Source organism: Chiloscyllium plagiosum, unplaced genomic scaffold (genome assembly GCF_037043375.1).
Source record: "Chiloscyllium plagiosum isolate Xiang-an unplaced genomic scaffold, Cpla_swu_hap1 HiC_scaffold_7, whole genome shotgun sequence".
Taxonomy (NCBI): Eukaryota; Metazoa; Chordata; class Chondrichthyes; order Orectolobiformes; family Hemiscylliidae; genus Chiloscyllium; species Chiloscyllium plagiosum.
The window spans coordinates 51,444,641-51,468,516 of record NW_028270145.1 but is presented as its reverse complement, the minus strand read 5'-3'; the positions used below and the strand labels follow the sequence as shown (position 1 = coordinate 51,468,516).

Genomic DNA, 23,876 nt, shown 5'->3' with positions numbered 1-23,876 from the left:
ATGGTATAGGTGGTCTGATTAGCAAGTTTGCAGATGACACTAAGATTGGAAGAGTAGCAGGTAGTTAAGGGTACTGTCAGAGAATGCAGAATATTAATAGATTGGAGAGTTGGGCAGAGAAACTGCAGATAGAGATCAATCCGGGCAAATGCAGGGTGATGCATTTTGGAAGATCCAATTCAACAGCAAACTATATGGTAAATGGAACAGCCCAGGGGAAAATTAATGTACGGATAGATCTGTGTGTTCAGGTCCATTGTGCCCTGAAGGCGGCAATGCAGATTAATGGAGTAGTCAAGAAGGCATACGGCATGCTTTCCTTTATCAGACAGGGTATTGAGTACAAGAATTGGCAGGTCATGTTATAGTTGTATAGGACTTCGGTTCAGCCACATTTGGAATACTGCGTACAGTTCTGGTCGCCATATTACCACTAGGATGTGAATGCTTTGGAGATGGTGCAGAAGAGGTTTACCAGGATGTTGCCCTGTATGGAGGGCACTAGCTCTGAAGAGAGGTTGAGTAGATTAGGATTATTTTCATTAGAAAGATGGAGGTAGAAGGGGGACCTGATTGAGGTTTACAAAATCATGAACGATAGAGACAGGGTGGATAACAAGAAGGTTTTTCCCCCAGAGTGGGGGACTGAATTACTAGGGGCCACGATTTCAAAGGTGAGAGGGGAGAGATTTAAGGGAGATATGCGTGGAAGGTTCTTTACGCAGAGGGTGGTGGGTGCCTGGAACACGTTGCCAGTGGTGGTGGTAGAGGCTGGCACAATAATGTCATTCAAAATACATGAATGGCAAGGTGCAGAGGGATATAGATCCTTAGAAAATAGGTGACAGATTTGAATAGAGGATCTGGATCAGTGCAGGCTTGCAGGGCCAAAGGGACTGTTCCTCTGCTGTAATTGTTTTTGTTCTTTGTATGTTGATAACACAAGAGCACAAAAGCAGCAAGATTAAGGAACCATTTTCATAATGCCCTTTAATGGTCCCCACCCAACCCATGTACTATCCAAAATTTAGCACGTAGCATTCACTGTGGTTGAGACAAAATCCTCATGATTTTGTTTTAACCTCCACATTTTTGGAAACAGTATTTTCAATCATCAATAAAACCTAAAACCCCGACTTCCCTTTTATACCCTTTAAAACTGACATTGCAACGATTCATGTATCTGAACTTCTGAATACCTGCTCAATCACTGTTGAGCATTACCACCATTAACAGTATACTTCCTTTTATCAAGGGATGATCCTAAATTATACTGTTTCACATTTCTCTGCACTGAACAGTATCTTCTGTCAATTTTGCCACTAAATCATGCAGGCCATCCTTATTTGTGCTCCAGAGCTGTAATCACATGGGCCTAGTTAGGAGCCAGACCAAATTTGTTCAATATGCAAGCATTTAATCAATGAAAATTTGATTAAAACTGGAAAACAATCTAATAATCTATTGTGCCTTAAACTGTTGTTACCTTTGAATTTTTAAATAGTTTGAAGTACTGTAATTTCAAATAAATTAATAAAACAGACATTACTTGACTGTAAATCTAGCAAAAATTTACATTGTTACACAGTCAATATGAAACCAACCTCACATGTGCATGTAATCCTCCTTGGATTAGGAGCTTCCTGTTGTAACTGATACACTGGAAAGTGGGAAGTGAAGAACCAGTGTTAAATTATATTTAAAAATACAACTGATGTACAGAATTAGCAACGGTTAAATAGGTTAGAAAAGGAGGATAAACAGGATAACTCAGTATCAAATTGTAAAAGCAAAATAATTTGTAAATGGTTTCTAAAGTCAACAAGATTTGATCATTTGTTTACCTTGTCTCCAAAAAATCTAGCACCTCATTTAAGCAGCAATATTTGTATTTTAAGATAAATGCAGGCTACAAGGAGTACAGCACTCGAGTCTCAACATATAGCCCTCTGAAGTAGTTAGGAAATAGATCTGTTTTGGTTATTTTCTAGGCATTGTGCTCACAATCTCCGATATGCCTCACGTTATGCCTTCAGAATGATTTTGCTCTATTACAAAGGGCTAATCCAGTTCATTTTAATCAATGGAAAATTCAGAATCTAACAGAGGTCTCTGTTGGCATTCTGACAAGAGGAAAATGAGAATTCTAAAATGATAACAATCAGCACAATTACACTACGGACTTAGACTTAAAACCGTTTACAATCCAATCCTCCACTGAGCACTAGTTAGGTTTTTTCACAGCTTTCCAACATTTCTGATAGCTTCAAAATAGCGAGAGTAGGACCACCCAAAGTGAGAGTCACAACTCTGAATGGGTGGGGCTGGGGAAGGAGAGGGGCATGAAACTACAGGGTTGCAAGCTCTTTAGCTGCACTAGCGGTCATGGAACTTGGACAATTTCCTAACAGCTAATGGGTTGCTTTAGATGACTGTTTCTTTTCCCATTAGCAGACATGGTCTGAACAACTCCTATCGGAGGCTTGAGTGGAGCTTCAACGATAATAAATGCATATTTTACATTTTGAAACAGCATGACCAAGGCTTATTTCATCTGTCCCCCTGCCACCAGTCATGATTCTCAGCAATTGGAAGCCTCCCAATTCCTCTCCTCAGCAACTGGAAGCCACCTTTCTCCTCCAAGCCTCAGCAACTGAAGCTTCCCCATCTCCACCCCTCAGCAACTGTACCCTCACCATTCCCACTCAATAGACCTCATATAACCCCAGAGTAAATCTTTGGAGATATCATGTCTGAAGCAAACATTAGAATAAAATTTTGGAGCCACTGAGCTACAGGGATTGAACACAGACACTTATCTGTAATCACTACCTACATGTGGATCATTTGGACAGCTCATGATTCAGCCAATAGCAGGCTGCAATAGAATTGGCTTCCTGTATAAAATATTTTCTTCACAGTGAGAAATATCTACATAACAGCTACAGACTCATCTGTAGCAAATCGTAACCATCATCTTTAGAGAAGATTATTCTGAAATGAAAGTGGCACCATGGTTGATGGAACCAAATTTAGGCATAGTATGTGGGAATTTAAAACTTACATCTTTTTTCAGTTTTTAAAACAAAACCAATAAGAAAAATGTAAATTCAAGAATTAATATCTTGTTGTGATTACTTAATTCATGATTTATTGAAGTACTGAAGAGTCATACTGGATTTGAAATGTTAATTCTATTCCTCTCTCCACAGATACTGCCAGACTTCCTAAGTTTCTACAGCACTGTTTTTATTTCACGTATCCATGATCCACAATATTTTATTTTTATTATTCACATTCTATTAATATTAGATATTACCTTTAAAGAAATAAGTTTCAAATGTAGAATGAAGGCATCTGATGGGGAATCCAATGAGCAACCCAGGGGTGAATAAAATTTAAAACAAGCTTAGTGTTTATTACATTTTAATTGCTGCTCCCACATTGACTTAAGAGGTTAACAGTGTGAAAGACAAGGTCATTAACAGCTTGCAAGTTAAGATCATGAACAGGTGGCCTACCTAACTAAAGAAGTGCTTTACATGTACAATCTTTGGAGTAAGTGCAGTCCAGAGGGATGTTTTTTGTTTTCCAGAGCTGAATTAATTTAAAATTGTTCGTTTGTTAAACCCTGAAGGATTGCAAAACCTATTTCTTTCTTCAATTTAAAGAATGAATTTTAAATGAGTGATACACAAACTGACCTTTAGATTAAGTATGTCACAGAGTATGCCATGTTGTCATAAAGATGGGTGGATCTTAGGGAGATTCATTGGTTTCAAATGATCAGAGCGATTGCTGAAAGTTTTGGTTCCAATTTGAACCTGTTGTGTGCAGTTTGTAGGTCACAGAGAGAAAATAACCAAAGTAAATAATAATTCGTTAGCCCTACATTGTATGCAGAGAAAAAGCTCATTTCATTAACCATGTTTCATTGATTGTTTTATTGTCACATATATTGAATACAGTGAAAAGCTTTGTTTACAAGCAGTACAGGCAGACCATAGTAAGCAAGGGTGTACAGTTCAACAGTTGTATAAAAAAAACTTGAGGCATACAGATTACATTGTACAGAGCATGCACTAGGTGACATCAATGTTAGTAAGATCTGCATTATTTGATGCTAGAGCCCATTCATCAGTCTAATTACAGCTGGGAAGAAGCTGTTCCTGAACATGCTGATACATATGTTCAAGCTTCTGTATCTCCTGCCTGGCGGAAGAAGGTGTAGGAGAACATTACTGGGGTGCAATGGGTCTTTGATGATGTTTGCAGCCTTTCCATGGCAATGAGCTGTGTAAATGGAGTCCATAGATGCAAGGTTGGCTTCAATGATAGTTTGGGTTGTGCACATCACCTTTTATAGTTTTGTACATTGCAGGGCACAGCAGGTGCCATACCATGCCATCATGCATGCAGACAGTATGCTTTCAAATGGTGCATCTAGTTGGTGAGGGTCCTTATGGACACACCAAATTTCCTGAGCTGCCTGAGGAAGAGGCTTTATTGTGCCTTCTTGACTGTCGCATCTACATAGGAAGTCAAAGAAAGATCGTTGGTTATCGTTACTCCGAGGAACTGGACGCTCTCCACCCTCGCAATCTCAGCTTCATTGATATAGATGAGGGTAGGTTCTCCTCCTTTCTTTCTGAAGTCAATGATTAGTTCTTTAGTTTGCCTGACACAGAAGTTGTTCTTATTGCAACACATCACCAGGCCCTCTATCTTACTTCTGTACTTTGATTTGTTGTTGTTAGATATCCCTACTACAGTGATGGCATCAGCAAACTTGTAGATGGCATTTGTTCAGAATTTGGCAACACAGTCATAGGTGTATAGATAGTACACTAGGGAGTTGAGGACGCATCCTTGGTGGGGGGGGGGGGGGGGGGGGGGGGCTCCAGTCTTGATTGTTATCATGCAATTTTTACTGATTTTGGTCTGTGGGTCAGAAATCTGAGGATCCAGTTGCAGAGGGCAGAATCAAGATGAATGTCTCAGAGTTTTGAGATCAGTCTGGAAGGAATAAATGGTGTTGAAGGTGGAGCTGTAGTCAACAATCAGGAATCTGACTTAGATGTCCACGTAGACCAGATGTTCCAGGAATGAGTGCAGGGCTAGGTATGTGGCATCTGCTGCGGACCTGTTACGTCAGTAGAAATATTGTAAAGGATTGAGGCAGAGTGGGAGACTGGAGTTAATGTGGGTCATGATCAGCATCTCCAAGCACTTCACGATTATTACCATTGGGTGGTAATCAAAGGCACAGTGCATGTGCTTTCTTAGGTACTGGGATGATGTTCGTCTTCTTGAAGCAGGTGGAGACTTCAGTTCGTAGAAGGGCGAGGTTGAAGACGTCTGAATACTTCCACCAGTTGGTCCTCACAGGATCCGAGTGTTCGACAGGGGACACCATCGGTTTACGACTTAATCTAAGTTTAGATTTCATGAGGGGAGAGAAAAAAAGCTTGAAGATTGCCCACTTTGAAGCTGGCAAAGGATTTATAGTGGTCTTCACAGTCTTGTTGCAAAAGAAAACAAGTCAGAAGAGTTTGGAAACATTAAGATAATCTGAACCAGAGACTTGGGTATTCACAGTGAATGGCAGTAATTGAAAGCTTTACTCAGACTAAAACTAAAGCAGTTTTTGGAGGAGTTTGGTATATTTTTGGATGGTCTCTACTGAAATAAATAACTAAGATATTGTAACACATCAGAAAATTCCTGTGGAAAATAAGTAACTCAATGGCAAAGCATATGTGGACATAAGTAATGCTGTTAATTTTATTAACTTTAATTTGTTTTCTTGTTTCATGGGATGTGGGTATTACAGGTAATGACAAAGTTTGTTACTCATCCCTAATTGCCCATGAATGGATGATGATGTTAAGCCATTGCAGAGTTAAGATTAAATCATTTTACTGCAGGTCAGTTTAAACACAAGTCAGTAAATGTAAACATCTCCCACCTTAGCATCTCAGGTCCTGGCCTTCAAAAATTTGATAGACACCAGGTGATAATAAGAAATGGCTGAAGACACTGTTTACAGGAAAAGCAATGGGCCCTGACAATATACTGGTAATTATACTGAAGAAGATTTGTGCTCCAGCATTAGCCACACTTAACCAAGTTGTTCCAGTATAACTAGAAAACTATCAAATCTACAATGTGGAAAATGATCTAGATATGTCCTGTGCACTCATCCAATCCAACCAATTACCTTCCCTACCAGTTCATTCTCCATCAAAGTAATGGAAGAGGTCATTGACAGTGTCATCAGGTAGCACTTGCAAAGAAATAACCTGTTCAGTGACACTCCGTTTCATAAGGGCCACTCTGCTCCTCCTCTCATTACAGCTTTGGTTCAAACAAGGGCATAACAACTGGACTCCGCAGTGACTATCAATGATATCAAGATGGCATTCAACAAAGTACAGTATCAAGGAGCCCAAAGATCAATGGGAATCAGGAGGAAAATGCTGTACTGATTAGAGACATTCCTGGCATGAAGGAAAATGGTGGTAAATCATGGCAGCCTTAGAGCGTGAGTATAGGAGTTCCTCAGGGTAGATATTTTTAAATCAACCTGTCTTGTTGGGTTATGTCACACCTCTAGAGCAGATGGGACTTGAACCCAGGCCTTCTGACTCAGAGGTAGAGACACTATCACTGCACCACAAGAGCCCCAGTTCCTTAGGATCGTGATTACACAACGGATGCATCAATTGCTTCACTATCTGAGGAGTGATATTTGTAAGAAAGAGACAATGTCCGGCTTGGGCTAACAAGTGGCAAATAGATTCATACTACACAAGTACCATGCAATATTCCAGAGACATCTCACCATATCTCTCAATGTTCAACAGCATTACCATCGCTGAATCATCCATCATCATCATCCTGGATATTATCCTGATCAGAAACTGAACTGAATATGCCATATAAATACACAGCTAGGAATTGTGTGGCAAGTAACTCACCTCCCAACTCCGTAAAGTCTGTCCATCTACAAGGTATAAGTTAGGTGTATAATTAAACTCTTACTTGCCTAGATGACTGCAGCTCCAACAAAATTTGAGAAGCTCGATACCTTCAATAACAAAGCAACCTAATTGATTGGCACCCCACCTAACATCTTCAACATTCATTCCCTTCACTATCTCAATGCACTGTAGTAACAGTGTGTACCTCTACAAAATGTACCACAGTAACTCACCAAGGCTCCTTCAGCCATAACTTACAAACCCACAACCTGCCCAATCAAAAGGGCATCATTGGAACAGCACCATTTGCAAGATCCCCTGCAGGCCATACACCATCCTGACTTGGAACCATTTCATTGCTCCTTCACTGTTAGAGTTAATGGCCTGAAACTCTTTCCCTACCAGCATTGTGGATGTCACTAATCCCTAAAGACTCTAGCAGATCAGGAATGCACCTCACCACCTTTTTTTTAAAGAGTAATTAGAGATAGCCAATAATGCTGCCCTAGTCATCACCATCCACATCCCATGACTGAATTAAGAAGAAAATATTTTCAAGGATAGTAATCAACTTGATGGGCTTTTGTAACAATTGACAATTGTTTTATAATCTCCATAACTGAGGTGAGCCTTTAATTCTAGATTTATTAATGGAATTTAAATGACACTAGCAAGTTGGTGTTTTGTTTAAAAACATGAAGTCTTGTTGTGTAGTTCAGTGTGTTCAGATTTTCTTTAAAGCTAACACCCACGCTGGATCGTAACAATTTTCATGCTGCCTAGAAGTACAGTGGCAGCAGTTTCAATTGAGGCATTCAGGAGGATATTAGTGTATGGTTTTTAATTTTAAAATGTGGAAGGGTACAGAGAAAGGGCATGAAAAAATGCCATTAAGTCATTCTGCTTATTTGGACAGCTGGTGCAGAGAAAATAGATTGAATGGCCTCCTTCTGCACAGTAACACTTCTGTGGTTTGTGATTCTGTGATACATTGAAGAAGAGTATTTTTTCAATTTTCACATTAAGTAGGAAATCATGTGGATACACTACTGGAATTAGTAGATATGTTCCACAACTTTGATTCTAAGTTAACTTGTACAGATAGTTGTGCTATAATGCGTGTTTCATTAATACAAATTTGCTATAACATGATTGAGGAATTGGGGACACTGTTTCTAAAGCACAAATTTTTAAAGTATGCATTGGCTACAATGCGATTCCAGACCCATTAGTTTAAATGGCGCTTCTATAATACAATTTTTTTTTAACAACATGGGATTGCACAAGAACGGATCTACCGTGTTATCGCAGAACTATTTACATTAGATTAAAAATTGCTATTGAAAATGCTCAAAATTCATTAAGTTTAATCTCCTTTTATGGGTCTTGTACTGGAGAAATTTGAGAGAGTTTTTGCATCTGAAATCTCATGCTATTCCTACATTTAGTGGAATTTTTCCCTGTTCTGTTCTGAAGAGGCAAAGAGAACGGCTTCCAATTCCTTTTACTTTGAAAGAGTTTGTGATGAAATGACCCCTTTTTCAAATGGATCCCCTTTTAGGATTGTTAGTCCTCCAGGATCAGCCTTGAACCTCTGCGAATTGAAGATCAATCTCCAGGAACTGTTATGCATGACCCCAAAAGAATCAGGAGGAATCAATTGTTTCGAAATTTTCTTTGAACATTTCTCTTTCCTAGACACAAAAATATTGAAAATTGAAAAAAAATTGCCTGTTTGACTGACAGTTAGGCATCATTGAATTGGGGAAGGAGTCATTTTATTTTCCAATAGGGTAAGAAAGGCAGTGCGTCATTATAATGAATACATTGACCAGCTAATAATAGAAGCATGGAGTTAAGTCACGTGATGATACGTTTAGGAATAGATTTAATCACAGTTGATAACCATATCTCCCTTTCAAATTGATTCTGAGGAGCATCAAGTGTCTTAACCTCCTCCTGTATCAGCTCAGCCAAGATCAGGAAATCAGATCAAGATGCGGGTCAAACCAACCTGCAAAACTCCCACAGTAAATCTGTTGTGCTGGTCCACCACCTTGGATATAGTACTTAACTACACAAAGATTTTAATTCTTCCTCAACACGCACACACTTGACCTACCAAAAGCTCAATTTATTATCATGCATCCCCCTTCAAGCAATAAATATGAAAGATGGACTTTAAATTTGCTCAATATCATGGTCAATATTTTACCCCAATCATTAATGTATGAAAAGGTTAAGTTGGAGTAGCAACATTCCATCACAATCTTCCTTCAAATATTCGTACACTTAGTTTATAACTGGCACTTCACTTAAGACCCAGCTGATAAATCATAGAACTCACCCAACTGAGGCAAGTGAGTTCCAGTGAGAGGCAGTTCTGTGACTTGAACTCGTGACCTTCTGGTTGGAAGTCGAGTGTTGTACCACTACAGCTACTGAGCTACCAAGACTTTAAGATTTCAGAAGTCTTCAGATAATCTATACACAATTATTGAAAGTACTGTAAGACACTGTTCAAAATTGATCGTATTTTTCTACAATACAGTACTTCAGTTAGAAAGTTCAACTTATCATATTTCTCTTCACTTTAGTACAAAAGTACATGACAACATCCAGAACTATATTCTTCCTAAACACAATTGAATAGATTTCAAAAAAACACTCACTTATGGGCTACCTTAGAACCTCAAAGTTCAGCTTTATAAAAAATTTGGGAAAGGATGTCAAAAAACTGTAGTTTTGGAGAAATTGCTTTCACAAACATATGTCCACATTAAATCCTCCAATTGGAATTTTATTTGAAGTAAATGGGTACTTACAGTAAGATTTCCAAACTGGAGGCTTATATTCATCATTTTCTGTATATAAAAATAAAGAAGAAAAATTACCAAGAAACAAATTCTTAAGCAAACCATTATTGGCTATTTATCCATGGGATTATGATAATTCCATAATTTATCTAGAAGCTGAATTAGTGAGAAAAATAATAAATTCTTATCTTTTCTCTCATTTCAAGGACCGAGATAGTTGCATAAACAGCTACGAACACTGGAATGATAAAAATCAGGGCATAAAAATTGGAGGATCGTGGAGATTCAGAATGCTTATAAAACTTGTCAGGGATGGGGAAGGGACCCTGAAAGGATTTGAAAACAAGGATGAAGACTTTAAAATAAAGATGTTTGTCAACCAGAAGCAAATGTAGGTCAGTGAGCACAAGAGCAATAGGCAAAGGATTTGGTGTAAGTTAGGAAACAAACAGCAGTTGGACAAAATCAGATTCATGGAGGGTGGAAAAGGAAAAACTGACACTGGAAGTGGGTTACAAAGCAGTTGAGCGGAGATGGAGAAAAAGATGATATTCAAAATTGGAAGTGGCAATCTTGTGACGGAGCTGAAACATGGTTAGAAGAATTGCTGGCTGTCTAATTCAACCGTAGGCAGGGACAGGACAGAAATAGATGGTTAAGGAACATAGCTTACAGTTGGAATTGCATTCTATAACTAGGATTTTCCAATTTTTATTAAAACGTGCAGGGGACGTATCGTTATTATTAACAAGACTCCCCCTTCTTTACTCCCACCTTGAGAAAGCCCACTGAATCAAATACCAATCAGGCACTTATGTGGATATTTAACAAACTTCTCAGTCAATCACCTCCCAGGATATTGACTTACCAGCCTACATGAAATTGCCAGCAACCACTGCTGAGCACAGCTTTAAAGACCAAGGTTGCTGACTGCACAGCAGCACTGAAGACAAGAGGTATTGGGAAAGTAAGTGACAGCTTGAGGGCAGAATTAGAAAAGGGAGGTTATGAGCATTACATACAAAGGGGAGGAGCTGGCTTTCAATGGCCATCCATCCATGGCCACATTCATTCCAGGGATCAAGAGAGGTCATAATTACTAGAACCAGACTTTGGCAGCACACATTTTTGTTTTACCCATTTTTTAAATTTTAAGTAAGTGCCATTGGCAAAGCCAGCAATTAATGTCCTTCCATAATTACCCTTAAGAATAAAACAGTGAGCTACTTTCTTGAACAACTGAAGCCCGTTTGGTGTAGTACACCAAAAGTGCTGTCAGAAAAATTCCAGTAATTTAACCTAGCAGTGAAGGAACAGTGAAAGAGTTCCAATTCAGGATGGAGAATCCATAGCTTTAGTCCGAGTATCTGGTTGTTAGTCTTGCAATGTTATACCATGCTACCACTCCCAATTTAATGTATTTTCAAATGGTATCACAGAAGGGTAAACGGAATTTAGGGATAGGTAAAGCAAGGAGAGAGTAGATGCAGAGTACTAATTCGCAGAAGGTATTTAGTTCATTTTTTAATGGTTCTCAGTCTGTCAAAGTCTCAAATTTTAAATTCTGCTCTATTTGCTTAAATCTCTTTATTGCATTGTTTACTTCCAGCCTTACAACCTCTCCCCGAAAACATTCCATTCCTTTGCCTCGTTTTTTTGTACAGGGTATATGCCTTTCCCTTCCTCATATCAGTAACAGCTGTCTTCAGTCACTCAGGCCCTAAATCACAGGCTCCCCCTCTCTTTGGCCAAAGAAATAATCACTTCCCAACATCACTCCTTTGATTGATGACCATATTTTACAATTGCATTGAAGCAACTTGAATACTTTCAATGAGAAAGGTTACATATTGTGGGTATTGGTGGATGGTGGGGATACTAAAATGAGGATATTATTTTAAAAATAAAGTGAAATTGCCAAATAACCAAAAGATAAAACTTTTATTTCCCACTCTAACACTACCATCAAGTCAGGAGATTAACCCTGGTTCAAAGAAGTGTGCAAGACGGTATGCCAAGAGCAGTATCAGGCACACCTAAAAATAAGGAGTCAACTTGCCTGCCAAACAGTACTGCCACATCTGGTCATAAGTGGAAGAGTGCAATTAAACGACTCACTGGAAAATGTCCTAAATCATTCCCATCCTCAATAAATTGCATAGCCCAGCATAAGTTTCAAAAGAAAAACAAACAAACATTCACAATTTTCAGGCAGAAGTGCAGAATGGATGGTCTATCTCAGCTTCTTCCTGACATTCCCAGTAACGCAGATGACAGTCTTCAGCCAATTCACTATGTGATATCAAGAAAATGTTGAAGGCACCAGATACTACAAAAGGTTTTATACCTTGACAACATTCCAGAAATTGTACTGTAGACTAAACGCTAATTATATACCCAACAATATGGAAAATTACCCAAGTATAAGCAAGCAGGACAAATCCAAATGCCACTCTCTAGTCTATTCTAGGTCATCAGTAAACTGATGGCAGGTGTCTTCAACAATGAAATTCAGCAGCACTTGTTTAGCAATAACCTGCTCAGCGACACTCAGTTCAAGTTCCGCCAGGACCATTCAGCTCCTGATCTCATTGCAGGGTTAATAAAACATGGAGAAAGGAGCTGGATTCCAGAGGTAGGGGGAAGAGTAACTGCCCTTGACATCAAAGGAGCCATAATAAATCTGGAGTCAATGGGAATCAGGAAAACCTCATCATTGATTGGAGTCATATCTGGCACAAAGGAAGGTGGTTGTGGTTGCAGTTGCAATTGTTGAAAGTCACCTCTACAGGCGATCCTCAGGTTAGTGTACTTGGCCACACCATCTTCAGTTGCTTCAATGAACCTCCCTCCAGTTTAAGATGAGAAGTGCAGAAGTTTGCTGACGATTACATAATGTCCAGTTCCATTCATGACTCCTCAGATACTGAAGCAGTCCTTGTTCAAATGCAAGATGATCTGGACAATATCTAGGCTGAGCTGATTATTGGCAAGTAACATTCTTGCGAAACAAATGCCAGGAAATGACATCTCCAATGAAAGAATTAACCATCGTCCCTTGACATTCAACAACATTACCATCAATGAATGCCCCTCTATCAACATCCTTGGGGGCTACCATTAACCAAAAATGGAATTGGACTAGCAATACAAGTAGAGTGGCTACAAGTACAGATCAAAGGCTAGGAATCCTGCAGCAAAAAAAAACTCACCTCCAGACTTCCCAAAACTTGACCACCATCTCCAAGACAGAAGTTAGGAGTGTGATGAATACTCTCATATTACCTGGGTGAGTGTAGCTGTAATAACACCCAAGGTGCTTGACAACATCCCATATAAAGCAGCCCACTTGATTGGCACCACATCCACAAACATTCATTCCCTCCACCATTACCACTCAGTAGTAGCAATGTGTACCTTTTACAAAACGCACTGCAGAAACTCTCCAATGCTTTTTGAACAGAAATATTCAAAACCACAACAACTACCATTTAGACGGACAAGGGCAGCAGACATGTGAAAACAATATCACCTTCGATTTCCCCTCCAAGCCACTCATCATTCCAGCTTGGAAATATGCTCCTTCTGTGTGGCTTACTCAAATTCCTGGAACATCTTCCCAAATGGTAATGTGGGTCTATGAACAGCAAATAAACTGTAGCAATTCAAGAAGGCAGCTCATTGCCACCTTAATAAGGACAACTAGGGATGGGCAATAATTGTTTGCCTCGCCAACAATGTCCACATCCTATGTTTTTTTTCCAAGTGTGGAAACTGGAGTTCATGCTGATGGAGGCAGGTTAACAGAAGCTTAAGCAGGATGGGACTATTCTCCAAGAAAGAAAATGCTGCAGAAGAGCGAAGGTCAGGGTGGTACTATGTAGACTGGTCCTTAGGAGGACCAACACAGACATGACAGATTACAGCATGAACAGAGATCATTCTATAATTCTGTGGCTTGAGCCATAACGAGCACGAAGGAAAGAGACCATAAGACATAAGAGCAGAAATAAGGGCAATCAGTCCATCAAATCTGCTCTACCATTCAATCATAGCTGGTAAGTTTGTCAATCCCATTCTTCCACCTTCTCCCCGTAACCCTTGACAATCAAGAACCTAGCTATCTCGGTTTTTAATATATTCAATGTCCTGGTCTCCACAACCTTCTGTGGCAGTAAATTTCATAGATTCACCACTCTCTGGCTGAAGAAGTTTCTCCTTATCTCCATTCCCTTTACTCTAAAGTTGTGCCCTTGAATACTATCTCTCCTACCAATGGAAACATCTTCCCAACATCCACTCAGTCCAGGCCATTCACTGTTCTGTATTTTCAATTAGATCCCACTCATCCTTCTAAACTCCATGACGTATAGACCCAGAGTCCTCAAATGCTCCTCACATGTTCAGTTTTTCATTCCAGGGACCATTCTCATGAACCTCCTCTGTACACACTCCAGGGCCAGTACATCTTTCCTGAGATATGGGGCCAAAGCTGCACACAATACACCAAATGTAGACTGACCAGAGTCTTATAGAGCCTCAGAAGTAAATCCCTGCTTTTATATTCAAGCCCTCTCAAAATAAATGCCATCCTTTCATTTGACTTCCTAACTACTGACTCAGCCTACAAGTTGACCTTGAGAGAATCCTGGGCTAGAACTCCCAAATCTCTTTGCACTTCAGACTCCTGCATTTTCTCCCCATAGTCCATGCCTCTATTCTTCCTACCAAAGAGCATGACCTCACACTTTCCCACATTGTATTACATCTGCCACTTCTTTGCCCACTGTCCTAACCTGTCCAAATTTTTCTGCAGCCTCCCTATCTCCTCAATGCTACCTGTCCCTCTACCTTTTTTAAAAAAAAATCATCTGCAAACTTAGCCAGAATGTTCTCAGTTCCTTCATCTAGGATTGTTAAAGTATAAAGTGAAAAGTTGTGGTCCCAACACTGAACCTTGTGGAATACCACTTGTCACTGGCTGCCATCATGAGGAAGACCCTTTTATCCTCACTCTGCTTTCTGCCAGACAACCAAGCTTCTGTCCTTGCCTCTTGCTTTAACACCATGGGTGCTTGACTTAATCAGCCACCTTCTGTGCAGCACCTTGTCAAGGGCCTTCTTGAAGTCCACATAGATAACACCCATTGGCTCTCTTTGGTCTGACCTGCTCATTACTTTCTCAAAGAATTCTAGCAGATTTGTCAGGCATATCTCCCCTTGAAACCAAGCTGACTTTGCCTTATTTTACCATACACTTTCAAGTATTCAAAAATCTCATCCTTCACAATGGACTCTAGGATTTTACCCACAACCGAGGTTAGGCTAATCAATTTGTAATTTTCTATCTGTGCCTTATTCCTTTTTTAAACAGGGGTGTCACGTTAGCAATTTTCTAGTTCTTTGGGACTCTCCCTGATTTCTGAAAGATCACCACTAATGCTTCTACTATCTCTTCACCTATTTCCCTTAGAACTCTGGGGTGTACTCCATCTGATTCAGGTTATTTGCCCACCTTCTGGCCATTCAGCTTTTTCTAGTATCATCTTCTCCTTGATGATGGCCACCATACTCAGCTCTGCCCCCTCACTCTTGAATTTTTGGGATATTACTTGTGTCTTCCATTGTGAAGACTGATGCGAAGTAATTATTCAGTTCCTCAGCCATTTCTTTGTTCCCCACTATTATCTCTCTAGCCTCATTTTCCAGCATCATTTTCCAGTGGTTCAATATCCACTTTTGCCTTTTTTTTTTAAAACATCTAAAAACTCTTAGTCTTCCTTTATATTACTGGTTAGCTTATCCTCATATTTAGTCTTCTCCATGTTTTTGTTGTCCTCTGTTGGTCTTTGTAAGGTTCCCAATCCTCTGGTTTCCCACTGTCCTTCGCCACATTATATGCTTTCTCTTTTGTTTTTATGCTATCCCGGACTTCCCTAGTCAGCCACGGTTGCTTCAGCTCGCCTGTACCATGCTTCTTCTTTCCTCGGGATGGATCATCACTGTGTTCCTTAGTTACTTCCAGAAACTCTCACTTTTGCTGTCCCACTGTTTTTCCCCTGCTCGGCTCCTCTCCCAGTTAATGTTGGAAAATGGCTGCGGTTGTTGCAAGAAAGCATTTTAGTTCTTTGTCAGCACTGGAGGAGTTCCTCAGGGCAGTTTCCTAGATTTAAACACCTTCATATTATTTATTAATGACTAGATTCTGTTTATTCCACTCACAAGGGCGACATTTCTCCAATTGGTTGCCTGTGATTGAACGTTCCCTAGAATTTTGGGGATTTCAGGGCAAATGTGCCCACCGCTGCTACTGTCACTTGATCTATCTGGTTTAGCTTATTCCCAAAAATCAAGTTAAGCAGTGCCCCCCTTTCTAATTTTTTTGTCCACAGCAATAATTTTCAATTGCAATCGGTGCCTGGAACTCACTAATTTTATCACAAAAACTGTAGTGCTGTAGGGTGCAATTTAGCCCATCATATCTGTACGAGCTGTCTGGAGATTTCAATTTAGAGATATTCTCCTGACTTTTCCCCATAACATGTACAATATTTCTAATTAAATTAACATCCAATGACCTCTTGAATGTCTCAACTGAACCTGTCTCCACCAGATTTCTAGACAGTGCATTCCAGACCCTAACCACTTGTGTGAAATCGTTTTTTTTTCACCTCAGATTTGCTTCTGTTGCGACACAGTAAGTCTGTACCATTGGAAACTGTTTCATACTACCTGGTTTGTCCAGGACCTTTACAATTTTGGAAAATTCTATCAATTCTCTTGAGCTTTTTCACATCCAAGGAAAACACTCCCAATTTCTGCAGTCTATTTTCATGAATGTCTATTCTTTCGGCAATTTTTCATATCCTTCCTGTAATGTTGCAATACAAGCTGAGGTTACCATGAAGATCCCACTTTCTCAACCTCTCCTTCCATTGGAGACATTGTGACCCTCCGATTACACCACTCGCTTCTTCCTTATGAGAGAGCAGCCCTATGGTCTGGTAGACTGTGGCAGCTTTATAGTGTGGCATACAAAACTGTAACAGTACTCCAGCTTAGGGTTACCCTATCATAAAAGATATGAGCAGAGAGGCCCCATCCCTATTAAAGAATCCATTGATACTGTATGCTTAAGGGCTTAAGCATTCAGTAGGGCTTATGCCCGAAACGTCGATTCTCCTGTTCCTTGGATGCTGCCTGACCTGCTGCGCTTTTCCAGCAACACATTTTCAGCTCTGATCTCCAGCATCTGCAGCCCTCACTTTCTCCTCCAGGGAAAAAAGACCCAGCCTAACCAGTCTCTCTTTATAACATAACTCAAACCTTCCAGTCCAGGTGGCACTCTAGTAAATCTTTTCTGCACTCTTCCTAGTTTAATAATATCATTTCTAGAGTAGGGTGACCAGAACTGCACGCAGTACTCCAAATTTGGCCTCAATGTCTTGTACAGCTACAAGACATCCCAACTCCTATAATGAATGCTCAGACCAATGAAAACAAGCATGCTGAAAGCCTTCTTTGCCACTGTCCACCTGCGACCTCACTTTTAAGGAGCTATGAACTGTAGCCCCAGATCTCTTTAGTGAACAAACACTCTGCAGGGTTCTACCATTGACTGTGCAAGTCCTACCCTGGTTTGATCCACAAAATGCAACTCCGGGACTTTTAATTTAGATGGATGCAAATCAGCAAATACCTTCTGTTACCACCCTTTTACTACTGATGTGTTTAAAGACAACTTTGGGATTTTCTTTTCTGTCAGCCTTTTCTCATAATCCTTCTTTGCTTTTTCACCTCCTTCTAAAAGTGCTGCATTCAACTTGGTTCTCACTAGTATTTACTACCTGACACCTGTCAAAAGCACATTGTTCAGCTACTGTTTTTGTCACCAACCTTTGGTTCCAGTCTAACTGGTCTCACTGTTTTTTTGCCCTAACGAACTCCTTTCTCTGCCAGTTGATCATTCTTACTCTGGATTGACCAGTCACTTTTTAAATATTCATTAAATATTGATCTCTATGGCCAAAATTGTTTTCCAATGTCACTTAATCTGCTTTGCCAAATTCATTCTAAAAATCAAGTCTAGCAGTACCTCCGATCTTGTTGGATTGGAGGCATAATGCTCTAAGAAATTCTCCTGAACACAATCTAGGAACCCTTGCCCCTCTAAATTAACCGTAATAGTGATAATTTTAAAATCTCAAATGTTTCTCTCTCTCTAAAAATGTTTATATCTCTCCAACTCCCTTGTAGATTTGTTTCTCTAGATCTTTCCCACTAGTGTTCTATAGATTATGGTGTTTGAAAGATTACGGCAAGCAATGCAACTGCATTTTTATTCCTTAGCTCCAGCCAAATCAATTCCATCCTTGAACCCTGTGAAGCATCCCCTTCCTCCAGTACTGCAGTGCTCACCTTAATCAATAATATCACCTCTCTCTCCTTTTATACTTTCCCATCTTTTCTGAACACATTGTAACCAGAAGCATTTTACACCCAGATGTGCACTAACTTAATGCAGGTCTCTGATATCACCACATTATAATGGCCCACATGGTAATCTGTGCCTGTACCTCTCTAACCCTATTAACTATATTCTGTGCATGTAACACTGATTTCAACTTCATTATTTTTCCCTTATTCCAACTCCACTTATTAATTTATTATTTTCTATCTTAGTTTCTCGCAACATTTCATACAATCTGGTATTAATTTCTGATATACTCTCCTGATTCCTATACCACTGCTGAGTTGGTTTAAACCCTCTGCAACAGTATTAGCAAAACACCCTGCAATTAACTCAGTCCCTGCTCTGTCTAAATGCAATCCTTCCAGCTTGTACAGGTACCATCACCGCCAGGAATCAAAAGTCCTCCCTCTGGAACCATCTTTGCAGCACACGTTTATCGATCTTGTCTTCCTGTTGCTGTACTCAGTTGTACGTGACACAAATCTTAAAGGTTCCATTTGTTAGTTTTCTATCTAGTTCCCCAAATTCCAATTATAGGACCACATGCCCCTTCCTACCAATGTTGTACCAATATGCATCTTACCCTCTGGCTGCTCAGCCTGCACCAGAAGCATGTCCTTCAGCACTTCTAAGGCATCCTTAACTCAAGGGAGGCAAAACATCCTGCAGTCACATTGATGGTTCCAGAAACCAGTGTTCCCATCATAAAGAAACCCCTATTCATAGTGCCCTTCCATTCTTCTTCCTCCACTCCGGCATAGCTGGGCAACGCATGGTGTCATCGACTTCACTTCGTTGCACTCCTTCAAAGATCCATTGCTCTCGCTAGTATCCAGAATGGAAAACTGGTTAGTAAACAGAACCTGCAGGACAGAACTCCTGCACTACCTGTCTGTTTCGCTTTGCGTGACTGGCCAATACTCATTCCTTACCTTCCTGTCTGTCTCTTTCTTCCAGTGGGAACACCTCTCGGGAAATTATCCACTTAGTTCCCTGCCTCACAGATGCTCCAGCCACTGTTAAAGCTCAAGCTTGTGCAGCCAGTGATACCTCCTGCATATAGTTTTGACTAAGTCTCAAAACAAAATTGTCTGCAATTCCCCATGTGCCACAGGATGGGCATTCCACTTGATTGAGGTGCCCTGCCATGTCCTAACCTTAGGAATGTATGTGACTTTATTTCCTTTAAACTTTAGTTACCCAAACCGTACTTTTGGTACTATCAAATATAAACCCGAAGTGAGTAGAAATTATTTGCCTTTATTCACAAGTCAGTTTCCTCTTGGTGCTTCCACATTCGCCCTTTTCCTGTACTAACTTAGAAATGTATCTTTTTCAAACTTACTGGAGTTAAAATACAATCCGCAATAGCAGCTGCTAACAACCAATCAATTCATGACTTTCTTGTGACTTTCACTTTTAGACAATTTTTCCAAGTACAGTTGAGCTCCAAGTAGTGTGCCCTCAGGTCTGATGCCTCTCAGTTTCATGAAGATAAAAGAAAGGCCTGAGCCTTGGTCCATTTGCATCAATGGAACATGCTCCCTCACAAATTGACTCTCATCACCCAAAGAAATTAAGTGAAAGACTTTGAGCCTCAGCCTCTCTATCAGCAGAGCCAGAATATTCTCACTCGCAGATCTGACTCCTTTTACCCCATGGAAGACATGTCCCATTCACCACATCATGCATTCACACACACATACAAGTAACCCAGATTTAGACTTTACTACTTGCTCAGTTACACGGGTCCTACTTTTTAAACTTTCCATTTCTTATTCTGGAGACCATTAAAACAGAATTATATAATTATTTGAAGAGTTTTTTTTCATAACTACAGGTAAAGGTTCAAAGTTTGTGCCTAGATTTGTAGCTCGGGTGTTCGTTGTTGTGGTTCTGTTCGCCGAGCTGGAAGTTTTTGTTGCAAACGTTTCGTCCCCTGGCTAGGCGACATCATCAGTGCTTGGGAGCCTCCTGCGAAGCGCTTCTTTGATGTTTTCTCTGGTGTTTATAGTGGTCTGTCCCTGCCGCTTCCGGTTGTCAGTTTCAGCTGTCCGCTGTAGTGGTTGGCATATTGGGTCCAGGTCGATGTGTTTGTTGATGGAGTTTGTGGATGAATGCCATGCCTCTAGGAATTCCCTGGCTGTTCTCTGTCTGGCTTGCCCTATGATAATAGTGTTGTCCCAGTCGAATTCATGTTGCTTGTTGTCTGCGTGTGTGGCTACTAAGGATAGCTGGTCCTGTCGTTTCGTGGCTAGTTGATGTTCATGTATGCGGATTGTTAGCTGTCTTCCTGTTTGTCCTATATAATGTTTTGTGCAGTCCTTGCATGGTATTTTGTACACTACATTAGTTTTGCTCATGTTGGGTATCGGGTCCTTCGTTCTGGTGAGTTGTTGTCTGAGCGTGGCTGTTATACAGGAAAGCCACACACACAGACCAAGTCCTAAACTATGAAAGTAACCACCCCAACACACACAAACGAAGCTGCATCAGGACACTATTCAAAAGGGCCACAACACACTGCAGTACACCAGAACTGCAAAAAGAAGAAGAGGAACACCTATACAAGGTATTCGCCAAAAACGGATACCCGCGCAACTTCATCAACAGATGCCTAAGAGAAAGACCACGGAACGAGGACATACCACAACCAAAAGGACTAGCCACACTACCATACATCAGGAGCATCTCAGAATTGACAGCCAGACTACTGCGACCCCTAGGACTCATAACGGCACACAAACCAACAGCCACGCTCAGACGACAACTCGAAGGACCCGATACCCAACATGAGCAAAACTAATGTAGTGTACAAAATACCATGCAAGGACTGCACAAAACACTATATAGGACAAACAGGAAGACAGCTAACAATCCGCATACATGAGCATCAACTAGCCACGAAACGACACGACCAGCTATCCTTAGTAGCCACACACGCAGACAACAAGCAACATGAATTCGACTGGGACAACACTACTATCATAGGGCAAGCCAGACAGAGAACAGCCAGGGAATTCCTAGAGGCATGGCATTCATCCACAAACTCCATCAACAAACACATTGACCTGGACCCAATATACCAACCACTACAGCGGACAGCTGAAACTGACAACCGGAAGCGGCAGGGACAGACCACTATAAACACCGGAGGAAACATCAAAGAAGCGCTTCGCAGGAGACTCCCAAGCACTGATGATGTCGCCTAGCCAGGGGACAAACCGTTTGCAACAAAAACTTCCAGCTCGGCGAACAGAACCACAACAACAGGTAAAGGAGAGAAGTTTTTGCTGATATCTGCACCCAGGTTAAATGAGTTACTTTTGAGCTGTTACCATTCTGAGTCCATAAGTGAGACTTGAACCTAAATCCTTCTGACTCAAGAGGAGGTTGCTACCAATGGAGCCACAGCTGACAGTACAAGATAAGTTTTTTTCTAAAATTCATGAGATGTGGACACCACTGAATAGGCATAGACCACTTTTTGTCTATGCCTATTCATGCTGGAGATGATGGTAGGGCTGAGCTGCTACATGTATCATAAAAGAAAAGCAAACGCATATGGGTAGAATGTCTTCACTGAAGGCTCATCATTTGTGTGGGTGGAATGGGCCAAATTGTTGCTTTATGCTGTTGTCATTTTTATGACTGTGTCCTTAAATAAACAGAACTGCTTATGTCTGCTTCTGAATAGATACAGTTCTGAGCTTCCTGATTGGTCTTGGAATATTTTAGGAGAGATCATTTCCTGGTAATATCAACAGACCAGTAATAGAAGTGCAGGAAATACTCTGGGCTCATTGATTCAAATTCCATCACAGTAGCTAGAACTTAAAATTCATTAATAACTCTGGAATTATAAAGCTGTTCTAAAGTTAGTAATAGTGACCATGACAAAAATCATTGGCTATTATAAAAACCCATCTTGTTCACGAAAGCTCTTTAAAGGGGGAAATTTGGTGTCCTTTGTAGCTCAGGTTTACACAAGACTCCCAACCCACAATATTGCTGACTCTTAACTAGCAAATAGTCTAGCAAGCCACATAGTTCCAGAGTAATTAGGTATGGCTAATAAATGCTGGCCTTGTCAGTGATGTCCACATTTCATAAAAGAATAAAAAGAAAAGAAAAGAAAAATCAGAGTTCACCAAGTAACAGATTTAAAATCTTAGTGACACTATCTTCACACACAGCATTTATGTTCATGCCAATCGTGCAAGCACAATCAACACTGGTCACAATTAACCTGATGTATTCTTAGTCATTTTGACAAACATTTGTAGAATCAACATCTGCTCAATGAATTAATACAAATAATCCATATCATCCCTCTCCTACAAATTCAATCTACCACTATATTACATATAAAAAGGTACACTTTTAACCATTTGAAATCGGTCTGTTAGAAGTTAAATGACATTTAACAATATTATGAATATTTATAATAAACTGCTGCATTATAATAACCAATAAGATCTATATATTTTGTACAGATTAAAATAGATGATTTTAATCCTGCAAAGTAATTCAGTTCAGGATTAATGGAGAGTACCACTAAAGAAAAATTGTTTTTTTGAATACAATAATATTTACACAGGTAATGCAAAACAAACTTCCATTTAACTCTTCGTAAAAAAATTTGCTGGTATATCATATTTTGAAGCATCCGCCCTTTGCCAGCAGCAATAAACACAATAAGCAGACTCCTGTCCGCACAGAACTCTCGCAATTCCCCATCATAAAATAAAACAACCACTCCGCAGTGCAGCTATAACAGTTTCCTCTTCAAGAAGATAATCAGAATATCAGATTGCTTTGTATTCAATTATGTCGGTGCAACTTACCAAACACAGTTAAAGCCATTATTTCTGGAAATCCGATCCTTTCCTTTACGGACTGCTATAATGCCCAGTCGCTATTTCACACCCAGTTAGTCACCAAGCTCATATGCGCTTCAGGACACTTTCAATCCTTTTTCTAGAGTAACGAAAAATAAATGAACCATTAATTATACATTTAAGACATCACCTCCTAACTTGCTAAGTAGCTTAAAATACCTTTTATTCCAGATAAAAGAACAGTCCATATGACTAAAACAGGAAACGTTGCAGGTTTTTATTCAAACCCGTTTCCTAAAATTGAAAACAGATAAAGAAAGCAAAAAAAAACCGTAAATCAATCGTGCACGGGAAAGTGCAGACAGAATGACTACTATGAAATTTACAAATACTCCAGATCACTCCGCATCCTCCGAGACGCCATTTTGCCTCAGCACATGACCATCGCTCCCGACTGGTGCAGCCCGTCAATGTGGTAACCATGGTGACCGCTCTCCTGGAGAGCTTCCCGAGCTCAGTACACACCAACATCCAGCCATGCCGTTTGGCCGCCATTGCTGCCGTGTCAACACAGACAGTGCTCTCACCGATAGGGCACCAACATGATCACCGAGATTTATCAACACGCTCTATCGCAAAGGCTTTACTTCAGGATTGGAGATGCATATTTTTTTTTCCTCTCTCTTCCCCCTCCCCATGTTTAAGACCTATGGAAAGATGATAAATGCGCCTCTCCCAATCTTCCAACCGCCGCCCCTTGCAG

The 23,876-nt window shown here is 40.2% G+C and overlaps 1 protein-coding gene across 3 annotated transcripts in view; it reads right to left on the bottom strand.

Annotated features, from left to right (window-relative positions):
- LOC122551543 (N-chimaerin) overlaps positions 1–23,509 on the bottom strand; it is a 233,394-nt gene extending 209,885 nt beyond the window's left edge. Inside the window, exons 1-4 of one of the 3 annotated variants that reach the window (XM_043693573.2) lie at positions 23,333–23,509; positions 23,120–23,252; positions 9,809–9,847; positions 1,605–1,660 (exon numbers count right to left, since the gene is read on the bottom strand). In XM_043693573.2, coding sequence (XP_043549508.1) covers positions 1,605–1,660; positions 9,809–9,847; positions 23,120–23,138 — 114 coding nt within the window. In that variant the 5' untranslated portion in view covers positions 23,139–23,252; positions 23,333–23,509. Of the gene's footprint in view, positions 1–1,604; positions 1,661–9,330; positions 9,468–9,808; positions 9,848–23,119; positions 23,253–23,332 lie in introns of those variants that run through there. The other 2 variants (XM_043693576.2, XM_087989005.1) reach the window with 2 other exon arrangements.
- Positions 23,510–23,876: the final 367 nt, after the last annotated feature.